This window comes from Trichomycterus rosablanca, chromosome 3 (assembly GCF_030014385.1).
Source record: "Trichomycterus rosablanca isolate fTriRos1 chromosome 3, fTriRos1.hap1, whole genome shotgun sequence".
NCBI classification, from domain to species: Eukaryota; Metazoa; Chordata; class Actinopteri; order Siluriformes; family Trichomycteridae; genus Trichomycterus; species Trichomycterus rosablanca.
This window is the reverse complement of record NC_085990.1, coordinates 52,721,675-52,737,177: the sequence shown is the minus strand read 5'-3', so window position 1 is coordinate 52,737,177 and position 15,503 is coordinate 52,721,675. Positions and strand designations below refer to the sequence as shown.

General features: G+C 40.8%; 1 protein-coding gene across 1 annotated transcript; it reads left to right on the top strand.

Annotated features, from left to right (window-relative positions):
• The first annotated feature begins 424 nt into the window (after positions 1–424).
• mrs2 (magnesium transporter MRS2) lies at positions 425–11,457 on the top strand. The gene is made up of 11 exons (XM_062991459.1): positions 425–1,034; positions 1,704–1,777; positions 2,719–2,755; positions 2,839–2,951; positions 3,127–3,300; positions 4,520–4,650; positions 4,749–4,865; positions 4,965–5,117; positions 7,689–7,806; positions 7,952–8,065; positions 10,303–11,457. The coding sequence occupies exons 1-11, from the start codon at positions 830–832 to the stop codon at positions 10,372–10,374; spliced, it is 1,308 nt and encodes a 435-aa protein (XP_062847529.1). The 5' UTR covers positions 425–829; the 3' UTR covers positions 10,375–11,457.
• The last annotated feature ends 4,046 nt before the right edge of the window (positions 11,458–15,503 follow it).

Sequence of the window (15,503 nt, the reverse complement as noted above, 5' to 3'; positions counted from 1 at the left end):
GGTGGTCCTGTGGGGGTCCTGACCATTGAAGAACAGGATGAAAGGGGGCTAACAAAGCATGTAGAGAAACAGATGGACTACAGTCAGTAATTGTAGAACTACAAAGTGCTTCTATATGGTAAGTGGAGCTGATAAATGATAAAATGATGGACAGTGAGTGTAGAAACAAGGAGGTGGTTTTAATCTTATGGCTGATCGGTGTATTATCATTATTCCATAACAAGAGTGTATCGGGGGTGTTTATAAATTAACTGCTAATATAAAACGGATTGTTTATGAACCCACAATCTCATTAAAAATCATATTTAGACACCATATATCTGAGGAATGTTCATTGTTTACATTGTGCGTTAGCGAAAGACCCGGAAGTACAGACGGAATGACCCGCCGCATGTAAACTATCCGCGGCTGCATGTGTTGAGTACCGGTAGTTCTGTTCTGATATAATCAACTTTCCAAAACTTTTACTAATTATCTGGAAGGAAGATGATTTAAATAGTAATAATGTTAATAATAACAACTCTTTAATGTGTCGTAGTGACGATAATGTGACATGTAGAGCCAGTGTTAGACCTGTTCTACAACTTTAGCATTGAAGCTAAAGGTCTGAGCTGCTGGTTCTCATGGTCTGGAATTATTGTTATTATTATTGATTGGTGGAATATTTCCATATAAACACAAGAACCGGACTCCAAAGGAATAATATCAACTTAAAATAAGGAGTTTATTATTTTAAAAGTCGGTTAATCTGCAGAAAGCCTGACCCCCCTGTATACAGCAGCATGTAACAGAGTAAATCTGAACAGGGCTGTGACCTTGTTTGGCTGAAATGGAGGCATGTGTGAGCTTTTTATTCCATAAAACTCGGATCCTTTCTACCAGATGTTGGAATCGTGCTTTATTACAGGGTTTCAGAATAAGATCAGCTCCTCTGGTTCGTCCTCTCTGTGCTCATCATTCAGGATGGACGTGCAGACACAGCAAACAGGTTTCATTACAGAGTACAGGGGTGCAGTCCAGACCCAGAGACACAGGTGAGGATTTAAATCACTTTATAAAACCTTATACTGATACTATAATCACTAGTAAAAGTAGAGTCCAGGTCGGGTATGTCATGGCAGTTTGGGGATTTTAATAAGTTCTGCAGCTGTTCTTTTTGAGATTGAATAATTTTAACACATTCTTGCCTCACAGCGAGAAGGTCCTGGGTTCCATCCCCAGGTGGGGCGGTCCCCTTTCTGTGTGGAGTTTGTCTGCGTGGGTTTTCTTCCGGGTGCTCCGGTTTCCTCCCACAGTCCAAAGACGTGCAAGTGAGGTGAATTGGAGATACTAAATTGTCCAAGACTGTGTGTTTGATATAACCTTGTGAACTTCCTTGTGAAAGGAAGAAGCAAAGGTGAGCTATTTCAACCCAACAACACTGTATCTACTGTTGTGTGGTGCTGAAGGATCAAAAAGAGCCCAAACGTCAACGTAAAAGAGTGAAGAACGATCTAGCTAAATAGTGTTCTGTATGTTAACGTTCTGTATGTTAAGCAAATGAAAGAACTTGGTGTTTTAAACCAAAAAAGGAGGCGCCTGACCTGTTAAATGTGTGAAGTCTTCTGAAGCTTGTCGATGACAAATGTTAAACCTCCTAAAACCGTGTTGATGCTCAGTGTCACGTAACGAACACTTATTTTCAAACTGATTTTCTCTGTTAGCGCTGATCTGTCGTGGCAGAGTTACAGACGCTTCCCATGCAGCGCTGTCCAGCGTGGCCCCTGTGTTTGTTGTGGTAAGCTTATTACAAAAATACTATGCTATCTTGTTTAGTAAATCTATAGCAAACACTAGATGGTCTAAAGTATTTGGACACCTGTGCATGAGTGTGTTGGAAATCTTGTTTAAAAAACAAACAGAAGTAGAATAGAACGACCCTTATGTGATCTTTTCAGCTAGAACGACATTCGCTCTTCTGAGAAGCTCTGTGCAGGACACTGGAGTGTCTTTAAACTGCGCTTTATGCCTTCAAGCTTTCAGTCATGCTGGGACTAGAAAGTTGGAAGCATAATAAGCAATATAATAATGTATATTATATGTATATGTTATTATGCGATCTTTCCTTTTATGTTTACTTATTAAAGCACCCTTGGGTTTGCGAAAGGCGCTATATAAACTGAATATTTTATTATTATATCATTGATTTATTACACCTGTTAGCGGGGGGTGGCACGTCCGCCTCACAGCAAGGAGGTCCTGGGTTGCATTCCCAGGACGGACGGTCCAGGTCCTTTCTGTGCGGAGTTTGCATGTTCTCCTCGCGTCCATGTGGGTTTCCTCTGGGAGCTCCGGTTTCCTCCCACAGTCCCAAAACATGGATTGGATATGTAAATCGTCCATGACTGACTGTGTTTGATATTAAACCTGTGAACTGATGAATCTTGTGTGTAATGAGTAACTACCGTTCCTGTCATGAATGTAACCAAAGTGTAAAACATGACGTTAAAATCCTAATAAATAAATAAATACATACATATTACACCTGTTAGCAATTGTTATGGCTGAAACACATAAATTCAATAATTAGAAGGGGCGTCCCAATACTTTTGCCCATGAAGTATAATAGGTAGTAACAGTGTTGTTATTGTATCAACAGTGATGTTAACGGTTGGCCTGCATGTTTCTAGTAAGTCTGTTATGGTTTGTCTTAAATTCACTGGTGCGTTTGCTCGACAGATGAAATTCGATCCAGAAGGAAACGTCACTTCATTCGGTAAGTTACTTCATTATATAAAACAGACAGTAATTATGTTGAGAATGTGCTGTGTATCGTGTCTCATGTGAATCGTTTTATAGAGAAAAAGAAAACGGAGCTCTATCAGGAACTCGGATTGCAGGCGAGAGACCTGAGATTCCAACACCTCACCAGCATCACGTCACGAAATAATGCCATCATCATACGCATGGAGGTGTGCCCTGTTCGCTAGATTATTTTCAACTAGCGTAAACATGATTATCCTCAGCAGAAGAGACAGGGCCGCGACTCCCGAGAGTCTTACAGTTTTAAACCTGCACGACCAATGAAACTCTGCACTTTGTATTATTATTCTGCTACTAAGCTTTTGTTTCTCTGTCTGTTTTTAGTCTCTGAAGGCAGTCGTGACTCCGGAGTGTTTGCTGGTGCTGGATTTCCGCGGGATGGGTTTGGAGAAGTGGCTGGTTTTGGAGTTGGGGCCTCAGCTAGCAGGAGATGGAGCTCTGGCCACCTACTCTTTACCCTTCGAGTTTAGGGCCCTGGAGGCCATTCTACAGCACAGGGTAATTAATGGGGTGATACGCTGGATACTTGGGGCCATATTCTACTGCACAAAATGAAATAATAATATAATAATTTTAACACTGACCATCGATCCTCAAAACTTCAGTTCCTCTAGCTTAGACACCAGTTCAAGTTCAGTAACAAAAACAACCTTTGGGTACTCCAGTGGGATTCGGGGGCATTTTTATTGCTTATATATTTTATTTTATACAGTCCTGTTTTCCCTGAGACCCCAAACCTCCTCTTAATGATCCCTGTTAGTTCCTTACACATAAATCCTTATTAGGAACAGCTGCAGACCTGCTCATTAATGTACAGTATTTTCAACTGTATTTTTAATTTCATAACTTTTTTATTTTTTAACTTTAAAAAAAAAAAGTCAACTATTTTTCAATTTTTATAAACTAAAAAAAAATTTCAATTTATTTTTCAACTTTTTTAATTTTTTAAACGGTATTTTTTAATTTTTCAACTATTTTTAATTAAAACATTTTTTTATTTATTTCTCAACTGTATTTTAATTGTACTTATATATTTTTAACTGTTTTAAATTTTTCAACTGTGTTTTTAACTATATATTTTTTTAAACTTTAAAATTTTTTAACTGTATTTTAATTTTTCAACTGTTGAATAAAAATTTTTTTTAATTTTTCAACTGTGTTTTTAACTATATATTTTTTTAAACTTTAAAATTTTTTAACTGTATTTTAATTTTTCAACTGTTGAATTAAAAAATTTTTAAATTTTTCAACTGTATTTTTATTTTTTAACAGTTTAATTTTTCAATGTTTTTTTTTTAACTGTATTTTAACTGTATAATTTGTAACTGTTTTTAATTTTTCAACTTTTTAAAATTTTTTAACTGGATTTTAATTTTTTCAACTGTATTTTTAACTATTTTTATTTTTCAACTTTTTAAAATTTTTTAACTGGATTTAAATTTTTTCAACTGTATTTTTAATTTTTTTAATGGTATTTTTTAATTTTTCAACAGTTTTTTATTTTTCAACTTTTTTTTTTTTTCAGCAGTATTTTAATTTTTTTATAGTATTTATAATATGTTAACTGTTTTTAAATTTTCAACTGTATTTTTTTAACTACTTAAAATGTTTCAACTGTTTCAAATTTTTTAACTGCATTTTTATTTTTTATGGGCTTTTTTCTGTATGAAATGTTAACCGTGTGTGTGTGTGTGTGTGTGTGTGTGTGTTGCTACAGATAAACACACTGCAGACGAGGTTAAACGAAGTTCAGCCACAGATCATCGACTGCCTCGAGTCGCTCTTGGATCCCAAACTTTTGTCTGCGGACCGCAGCAAACTCCACATGCTCCTCCTCAGCAGTAAGAGGTCGGTCTCCAGTGGGATTTGATCAATCTGCTTTCGGTGGGTATACGTCTCAACCTCTGAGTCAATTATTAACAGCAGCCGATCTTCCCTCCCTGTAGCCTGTCTGAGCTGGAGACGGATATTAAAGTGTTTAAGGACAGCCTGCTGAAGATCCTGGACGAGGACGAGCTGATCGAGGAGCTGTGTCTGACCAAGTGGACCGACCCCCGCGTGTTGTAGGTGAAACGCACGTCGAGCGACGATCCCATGTCGGCACTGTTTCTAACCGCGGTTTTAAAACGCTCTTCCGTGTTTTTTTAACCTGGTGGAGGCAGTGAGGAGAGCAGCCTGGGTATAGACCACGCCCATGAGATGGAGCTACTCCTGGAGAACTATTTCATGCAGGCGGAGGAGCTGGGGAACACGGCGCGAGAGCTGAAGGGGCTCATCGACGACTCCGAGAGTGTCATCTTCATCAACCTGGACAGGTCGGTATCTCAACGTTATTTATCCAAAATCGCAGCGGTAAGACATGCTAGCACACCTGAGCCGACGTCAGTGATTGGCCACCGACGTCTGCTGTGTGGAAAAAGACCGGACTAAGTGGGCGGGGTGTTCAAGCGCTGTGTAAGGACCCTGGTTATCAGACCGTGGCGCCTGTGCGAATCCACCGGGGCACAGGCGAAAAATAAGGCGTCAAGGGACTCAAATACGCAAATATACCCTCCTCACATGACCTGGGCGCTCAGGTGGCACAAAGATGAGACACGCTAGCACACCAGAGCTGACGAGCTCAAATCTCAGCTCTGCTGTATCTGGACAACGATTGGCTCGTCTGTCTCATAACAGAGACGGGGGATAACGGAGATCAGTGTGTGACTCTCTGTGCGCGATACGGATCTCCATATGAACCCGTCTGGTGCAGGTGGAAAGAAGCGATCGGCGACTGCACGTGTCCGAGGTCAGAGTAGACGTCTGCAGCAGCAGAGAGGAAGCAAAATGCAGTTGGGTAATTGGAAATGACTAAACTGGGAGCAAAATTAGTGACATTCACAGAGACTAATGAAGGTCCATGATCGTGAGTGAGAAAAACATTTTGTATTATTTTCACATGATTTGAGCAGCATTTTCCTGTTATCCTCGTCCTCATAGTTTGTAGTTCTTTAATTAGAAAACAGCTTCAGTTTTGCAGAACTGACATACATAACATTATGACCACCTTCCTAATATTGTGTTGGTCCCCCTTTTGCTGCCAATACAGCCCAGCAACTGCGATGCTCTGTGTAATCTGACACCTTCCTATCAGAACCAGCATTAACTTCTTTAGCAGATCGGACCACACGGGCCAGCCTTTGCTCTCCACGTGCATCAGTGAGCCTTGGCCGCCCATGACCCTGTCGCCCATTACCACTGTCCCTTCCTTGGAGCACTTTTGATAGATACTGACCACTGCAGACCGGGACACACCCCACAAGAGCTGCAGTTTTGGAGATGCTCTGACCCAGTCGTCTAGCATTCACAATCTGACCCTCGTCAAACTCGCTCAGATCCTCACGCTCGCCCATTTTTCCTGCTTCTAACATCAACTTTGAGGATAAAATGTCACTTGCTGTGTAATATATCCCCCCCACTAACAGGTGCTGTGATGAAGAGATAATCAGTGTTATTCACTTCACCTGTCAGTGCTCATGATGTTATGCCTGGTCGGTGTATATTGACATGTATAAGCTGTATATGAGTTGTTATATGCTGTATTTTTGTTAACCTTTTTTATTTTTTTATTGTTATTTATATTTATTTAGGTGTCGTTACATATTTATGAGACCGTAAGTGGAATCATGCTGGCTGTATATCAGTGTTTTTATAGTTTAGTTTGATTAGTTTAGTGCAATTAGGCAAATTAGTTTAGATTTCATTAGAATTGCAAATTGACTTACTGTACTGTGACAGCACATTATCTGAGCAATTGAGGGTTAAGGGCCTTGCTTAGGGGCCCAATAGTGGCAACCTGGAGTAATGGGGCTTGGACCAGTAACCTTCTGATTACTAGTCCAGTCCTTTCCTACTTTAATGGCAACTTTTGTATTATATTAGTTACACTTTTGAATCATTTGGGATGTGATGACACTAATTTTATGCAGTTTTTGCTCATTTTTGCTTGATGCACTGTACATTTTATTAGAAGACAGATCTGGAATGCAGGCAGGCCAGTCAAGCACACGCGCTCTGTGTCTGTGAGGCCACGCTGTTGTAGTGTATGCAGGATGAGGCCTGGCATCGTCTTGTTAAACGAATTATCACAGACTTTGCGGTAAAAAAAGGCACCTTCGCGTCAGTGTTACCTTCACTTATATGCGAATATTCCTTGTTCTGGGCGCTGATGCACTCTCCGTGCGCGATACGGATCTCCGTATGAACCTGCCTCATGCGTGTAGAAAGAAGCGGTCGGCTACCGCACACGTGTCGGAGGGGGTGTGTGTTAATCACGGCTCTCATCAGTCAGGAGTAGGGATGTAACGATGCACCACGAGACAGATCGATTTGACATGTATAATGAATCGATGTTCACTTTAAACAGCAGAGGGCGCTGGCGCTATACACCTCGCCTGGTTGACGTCACTGGGGCTATATGCCTGGTTGCCAGATTCGGGGGTTTTCCGCCAAATTGGGTTTAATTCAAAATGGTTTTGCATAGTTTGTACCTACCTCAGAAATAAAAGGACGTTCATTATTTAGATAAATGAAAGATAAGCACAAATACAGTGTTTTATTTTATTTAAAGAGAAATAATAAAAGGAAACTTTGTCATCATTTGTCTTAAATTTCAGTTTTGAAAAATCGTATCGTGAACCCAGTATCGTGAATCGCATCGCATCGTGGGTAGAGTGTATCGTTACATTCCTAGTCAGGAGTAGAGGTCTGAAGTACGACTGGGTAATTGGATATGACTAAATCGGGGAAAATGCATTAAAAAATAAAAGTAAAATGCTGTTTTGTGCCAGTTTTACAATGAGAGGAATCACTTATTGTTTTTTCTTTCTTTTTTTTATGTACGTCAGTCATCGAAATGTGATGATGCGCCTGAACCTCCAGCTCACCATGGGAACCTTCTCCTTGTCCTTATTTGGCCTGATGGGTGTGGCTTTTGGCATGAACCTCATGTCTTCATTTGAAGAAGTATGTACCACTTTACCTAACCTGCCTTTACTTTACTTCATGTACTTTTACTGTTCTGGTTTAGTTTAAATAGATGCTGCGGTCATTTTCAGGAGGTGGTAAATAACTTCATCTATTTCTTTCTGCTTTTTTGGGGTATTTTCAGGATCCACGGGCGTTTTGGTTGGTGACGGGAGTTATGTTTTTAGGCAGTGGGCTCATCTGGAGGCGCCTGCTTTCCTTCCTGGGACGACACTTGGAACCCAGCTCTCCTCCTCCAGTAAATACGAAACACAGTTCATATTTTATACCAGAGAAAATATAGCAGCTGGTAGTGTAGGTGCTGCACAGCTCTAATGTCCTTTGAACAGTACAATCACAGCTTCTGTAGTGTTTGTAGATGGATTGACCACACCAATAAAATTATTGGTGTATGTGTTCATATTTCAACTAATCTATTTATAACACTTAGTTTTTTTCTGCGACTCCCATCGCTTAATTAAGCAATAGAACACGAGAGGGAATAACATCGCGGCTGTGATTCGGTCGCAGGCACGAGCCGAAGGCGAGTACCGTAGATCATCACGGCTGTGATGTTATTCACGATAACACTCGACCTCAAGTGTTGTATTGCTTTTATACAACAGTTTATACAAAATAAAGAAAGTAAATAAATAAATCAAAGAAGCCCTGAATTTCATAATAAATATGCTTTAATATTGACAAAACCTTCCACCAAAAAGTAGTTCCACAACCAATATAAAATTTCATAATAAATATGCTTTATAAATAATTTCATAATAAATATGCTTTAATATTGACAAAACCTTCCACCAAAAAGTAGTTCCACAACCAATATAAAGTTTAACACCACAAAGCAAACATCCCAAGTTGCAAAAACTCATTTCAGGGAGGTAAGAAGAACAAGAAGAAAAAGGCAAGAACCTCCGAAGGGAAAAAAAAGAAATAAAAAAACCTCTCGCACACACCAAAGGATTATGGGTAATAACAGAACTCTTAGGAGCTGCTAACTGGGCTATTAAGCTAACTGTTCGCGTTACAAACACATTAATGTTCCCTACATAGTGCACTAGATTGTGTATCAGATCACGGATTTATGTTCCCTGCATAGTGCACTAGATTGTGTATCAGATCACGGATTTATGTTCCCTACATAGTGCACTAGATTGTATATCAGATAACGGATTTATGTTCCCTACATAGTGCACTAGATTGTATATCAGATAACGGATTTATGTTCCCTACATAGTGCACTAGATTGTGTATCAGATAACGGATTTATGTTCCCTACATAGTGCACTAGATTGTATATCAGATAACGGATTTATGTTCCCTACACAGTGCACTAGATTGTATATCAGATAAAGGATTTATGTTCCCTACATAGTGCACTAGATTGTGTATCAGATAACGGATTTATGTTCCCTACATAGTGCACTAGATTGTATATCAGATAACGGATTTATGTTCCCTACATAGTGCACTAGATTGTATATCAGATAACGGATTTATGTTCCCTACATAGTGCACTAGATTGTGTATCAGATCACGGATTTATGTTCCCTACATAGTACACTAGATTGTGTATCAGATAACGCATTCATGTTCACTACACAGTGCACTAGACAATATATTAGACAATTGATTTATGTTCCCTACATAGTGCACTAGATTGTGTATCAGATAACGGATTTAAAATGCGATTGCGAATAAAGTCTGTGTCGCCTGCGTGCGCGTTTGTGTGCATGAAGCTTGTCGTTACTGCCAACCTGTCAGCGGAGTAATACAGTTGTGGTGTGAAAAGGCCGTGCTGTTATCACCAATATCAGCACGTTTAGAACGCTTCTCAACCAATCAGATTGTAAGGTCGGAACTAACTGTTGTATAATTCTGTAATATTAAACATTCCAGCAGACCAGGCAGCTGTACGGACAGTGATTGGCTTGTTCGAGGGTGGGAGGACCGTAGAGATTCCTTATAACTGTTTTTTTTAACCTTAGAACTATTTTTTTTTCAATTACAATTCTACTGGCTCTACTGGAAGGCACTTGTAGCTTAGCGGTTAAGGTACTGGACTAGTAATCAAAAGGTCGCTGGTTCAAGCCCCACCACTGCCAGGTTGCCACTGTTGGGCCCTTGATCAAGGCCCTTAACCTTCAGTTGCTTAGATAATATACTGTCACAGTACTGTAAGTCACTTTGGATAAAAACGTCTGCTAAAATGCTGAAAATGTGAATGTAAATACTGGCTGATTGTTGAGTGACTCTTCGTGCGCTATAGTGATCTCCATACAAACATACCTCTTGCATGTGAAAAAAAAAAGAAGCGGTGTCTGTTAGTCACGGTTCTCCTCGGCCAGGAGTGAAGGTCTGCAGCGGTAGAGGTGAATTCCACTCGGGTACTTGAATACGACCAGACAAATTGGGGGGAAAAAAACTAAATAAAAAAATATTAAAATGATCTTTCATGTCGTTATTGTCACTTTCTGTCGACAGATTCCACCAGTTCTGAGGAAAAACCAGATCAGCACATTAAGGGGAACAGATATCAAATCTGGAGTGAGATGATAACCTGACTGCAGCATCGTTTCTCTCTCTCTATGCTTTTTAAAGTTGTCTATCTGTATTAATTTTGAACTTTTTTATATATTCAGTAAAAGGGAAATAATATTCAACTATTTCTTTTTATTATTTAATGACTTTTGGTACAAATGTACACTTTACAGTTTATGTAATATAAACAAGGAAGTTAAGGATGTGTTTATAAGCATAAACACACATGCACATAAGCCTAAGTGTGAATTTAATTCTAAGTGACTGTGTGTGTGTGTGTGTGTGTGTGTGTGTGTGTGTGTGTGTGTGAGAATAATTACATAACAGTAAGTCAGATTGGTTGAGTGTGTAGCCACTGATGCAGCGCTGCTTTCACATCATCACATGAAAATCTTCTTCACCTTAAAGCTTCTTTGAGCGTCCAAAAAGGTGGAAAGATGGAGCTAAATCTGGACTATAAGCGTCTCTCAGTCTCTCGGACACATAACCAAAATATACAAGTGATGAAAGATTCCTTGTTAAAATAAAGTTAAAATTGGCACCCAGGTGGCGCAGTGGGATATTCCGCTAGCACACCAGCGCCGAGATTCTGCACTCCTCCAGTCAGCTGGGCACCATCGGGCAGGCATAATTGGCCGCTGTATCTGCTAGAGTGGGACAACCGGACTGTGTGGGTGGGTGGGGTCTTCATACGCTGTGTAAGGACCCTGATCGGCGGAAGAGACGCCTGTGCACAATGCAGGGGCGAGAAGAGGAGGGCTGTACACGTGTAGAAAGAGGCGTGTGCAGCGACGTGCTCTCCTCGGATGCAATCGGGTATCCATCAGCAGCGGAAGACGGGCTAAATCGGGAGGAAAATGGGGAGTACATGCTTGGCCTTACCTGAGTATTTTGAAACTGGAGGTCAATGTAAGGAGCCCTTATTACCCTGGTGGATTGAAGATGGTTTGCAAGAAGAGATGGACCAAAATGAAAGCACAATGCTGATTGTTATTGTCATTAAATTAAACTGATTTTCAACAAAGTGCTGTTATTCATTGAGGTGTCAGGTATTTTTGTCAATATTCATTAGTACAATAAGTGTGTACTAATGTAAAACCACATAACAATCAAGTCATTATAAAGGTGGCAGTGGCTGCTTGTCAATTGGAAAGCAAAATGCACCAGAATTAAACCTTGAAGACAAAACAGTCCAAGTCTGGAGCTTCTTTTTTACTGATTTATCTTTACAGAGTATTTCTATTCTGTTCTATTTCTATTTTCTGGAGTTTATTTTGATCCTAAAATATTAAGATGTACATTGTGGTAATCCGGACAAGCAGTGTTATTAATTGTTCGATGTGTTACAGCCTTACGTTACTGCTTTAATAGGTTATTAATCAATAATTGTTATATAACTTTAAATAAAAAAAAAACCTTCCTAATACTGTGTTGGTCCCCTTTTTTGCTGCCAAAACAGCCCTGACCCGTCGAGGCATGGACTCCACTAGACCTCTGAAGGTGTGCTGTGTTATCTGGCACCAAGATGTCAGCAGCAGATCCTTTAACTCCTGTAAGTTGTGAGGTGGGGCCTCCATGGATCGGACTTGTTTGTCCAGCACGTCTCACAGATGCTCGATCGGATTGAGATCTGGGGAATCTGGAGGCCAAGTCAACACCTCAAACTGGTTGTTGTGCTCCTCAAACCGTTCCTGGAGCATTTTAGCATTGTGGCAGGGAGCATCATCCTGCTGAAAGAGGCCACAGCCATCAGGGAACCGTCTCCATGAGAGGGTGTGAACATGGTCTTCAACAATGCTAAGGTAGGAGCTACGTGTCAAAGTAACATCCACATGGTTTCATAGCAGAACATAACATGGTTTCCAAAGCATCACACTGCCTTCTTCCCATAATGCATCCTGGCACCCGGCCATCCACGTGATGTAAAAGAAAACCTGATTCATTAGACCAGGCCACCTTCTTCCATTGCTCCGTGGTCCAGTTCCGATGCTCACGTGCCCATTGTTGGCGCTTTCGGCGGTGGACAGCGGTCAGCATGGGCACCCTGACTGGTCTGCGGCTATGCAGCCCCATACACAACAAACTGTGCTGCTCTGTGTATTCTGACACCTTTCTATCAGAACCAGCATCATTGAGCCTTGGCCGCCCATGACCCTGTCACGGGTTTACCACTGTTCCTTGATTGGAGCACTTTTGATAGATACACACCCAAACGGTTCATCTTAGGAAAATCTGTGAACTGTAATGCACATTTAGTCCTGCAGAGGGAGACACAACCTCTCAACTTCATCATCTTTTGCAGCAATAAGCAGAGTGCCGCGCTGCTCCGTAGTCCTGCTCCGTAGTCTTCGAATCTTCTCTGCTATCCGGATTAGTGCTGCTGCTGCAAGTGACACGATACAGAAGTCACTGAAGAAATCTGACCAATCTGTGCAGCCAACCATCACAAAGCAATGATGATGTAGCGATGTAACAAGATTTTATTCTTTTCTTTACAGTAATTCATTTTAATAGTAATTTTAGAGCATTTTTAATGTTGTGGGAATTTCTCATGTTACACCAGTGTGGTTTTCTTCTCTCTCAAATTAAAGAGTGAGCTAAAATTCGAATATAAAAAAAAAAAAATGCATTTGCTCCTTTTTTCTCCCTTTTATCACGTCCAATTCCCCGATTGCATCATGCTTCCTCTCCACCAATGCCGATCCCCGCTCTGGTTGAGGAAAACAAAGCTAACCCTCCGACACGTGGGCAGCAGCCATATGCATCTTATCATCCACACTTTGACGAGTGCAGTGCAGCTCAGCGTTGTGTACGGAGATACACACCCTGACAGCACTTTTTTCTCATCTCTGTGCAGGCGCCATCAATCAGCCAGCAGAGGTCGTAATTGCACCAGTCATTAGAAAGAGACCCTATCCGGCTTAGTCCCGCCCATATCTGAACAACAGGCCAATCGTTGTTCATGTGGCCACTCAGCCTTAGCCGGCAGGCAGAGCTGAGATTCGATACGATGTATTCGAGATCCCAGCTCTGGTTAGCTAGAATTCTAATATGAAAATAAATATAAAAAAAAGACTGTTTAATAATTTTCTTTCTGGATCAATAAACTGTCTGTCTATCTATCTATCTATGTCTGTCTGTCTGTCTGCTTGTCTGTCTATCTATCTGTCTGTCTATCAGTCTGTCTGTCTATCTGTGTCAGTCTGTATCTATCTATCTGTCTGTCTGTCTGTCTAACTACCTGCATATCTATCTATCTATCTATCTATCTATCTATCTATCTATCTATCTATCTATCTGTCTGTCTGTCTGTGTCTGTCTGTCTGTCTGTCTGTCTGTCTGTAATTTATTTGTCTGCCTATCTACCTGTCTATCTATCTATAATCTGTTTGTTTATTTGCTAGAACAATTATAAAATTAATATCTGATCAGGCCATTTACTCATTTTTCTCTCTTTAAATCATTCTGTTGTTGATTTTCCTTCTGTGGTTTGGGTATAAGGACTGAACCCGGGTCTTTAAGACACATCCTGCAGTGCAGCACCCATCTACCAGCTTATGTAGCTAAACACAAATAAAGAAAACGCGGTAATCTCGTTGCTCTTGTAGACGTCGTCTGACCCAGCGACGGCCCGCTCCTCAGAGACATTCCTAAACTTTCAGCTACCTAAATTCGCAGACTTTAAATACCATAAACGTCGCGATTAAAGATTATCAGCGCCATCGAGAAGTCATGCAGAGTGCAGCGGAGAACTGTTAGGCATTTATCGTTCCCTTAGAATGAAATGTTTTATCTTTAAGTGTGTGATATTATATTTCAAACACATTTACTGTAACTCAGCACAGCTGAACTCTTCACGTTCACGCCGGTGACGAGAACTGGAACCTCGAGGGACGCCGTTCCATCCCGCTGCTTTTAAAAGTTAAAAGTATCACCACCATCTCCAGTCGAGCTGTAATTCATCTCAGCTGTACACAAAGACACTCCGACAGTTACTGCTCGAATAAAAATGGTATGATTTACTATAGTAAGCTGATATGGGATATTTTAAAACTAAACACGGGACATACCACATATTGGACGAGCTTAAGGCTTAAAAGGGCAGTGATCTATTTTTTTTATTACAGTTTGTTTACATTCATGACAGAAACGGTAGTTACTCATTACACAAGATTCATCAGTTCAAGTTTTTTATCAAACAGTCATGGACAATTTAGTATCTCCAATTCACCTCACTTGCACGTCTTTGGACTGTGGGAGGAAACCGGAGACATGTGGAGAACATGCAAACTCCACCTGAGGATCAAACCCAGGACCTTTCTGCTGTGAGGCGACAGTGCTACCCACCGAGCCACCAAAAGGACAGTGATAGCTTATGCCTAGTTGACACTACACGATTTTTGCCCTGATTTTCGCTCGGCGACTGGTCAGAGCTAGATTTGCCAGCTCGGGAGCAACTCGGCGATCGAAACTCGGCTCTCAATCGCTATGTGTGAACTACTCAACAACTCGATCCAAACGGCTCGCCGAGCGCTCTGCAAATTAAAATAGATTTCTAGCATGTCAAATATCTGGATATGAGTCGGCCGACTGGCAATGAGTGCTCTGTCGAACAGCCAATGAGAACGCAAGATACGGGGTGAGGGAAAACGCAGGGGAGGACGGGGCATGATATAGTATCAGAATACACCGGCACATACTCGAGCTTTACAGTATTTCTCACCTTATCATTCTCTACAAAACACCCACGCTGCATTGCAAAAAATATTTATTAACCTCCAACTCACTACAGAACAATCCCTGCTGTTCTCCCGATTACAAGAGATCCAGTTGTGTAGTGTGAACTGTACAGCGACCTGACAACTTGGAAAATCGTGTGGTGTGGTCTTGGCATTAGTGGTTAATGTTCTGGACCAGTGATCAAAAGGTCTCTGAATAAAGCTCCATCACAGCACTGAGCAAGACCCCTAAACCTCACCTGCTTGCACTGTAAGGTTTGGTCACAACTTTAAGAGCGCATTCAAATGAGAAGCTTCTGTTTTGAGCAGTAATAATGAAGAGGAGTTTAGTGCTCCTGTCTCCTTCTTTTACTACATTAAACCACGTTAAGCTTTATTTTTAGACTCTGGGAGAAGCTGATTCTG

What these genes read in the sequence shown, in the direction of transcription:
- mrs2 (XM_062991459.1), top strand. Translation starts at nt 830, where the DNA reads ATGGAGGCATGTGTGAGCTTTTTATTCCATAAAACTCGGATCCTTTCT. An exon ending in CCATCATCATACGCATGGAG is followed by an intron (nt 2,952 to 3,126) that starts GTGTGCCCTGTT and finishes GTCTGTTTTTAG; the next exon opens with TCTCTGAAGGCAGTCGTGAC. An exon ending in TGGACCGACCCCCGCGTGTT is followed by an intron (nt 4,866 to 4,964) that starts GTAGGTGAAACG and finishes TGGTGGAGGCAG; the next exon opens with TGAGGAGAGCAGCCTGGGTA.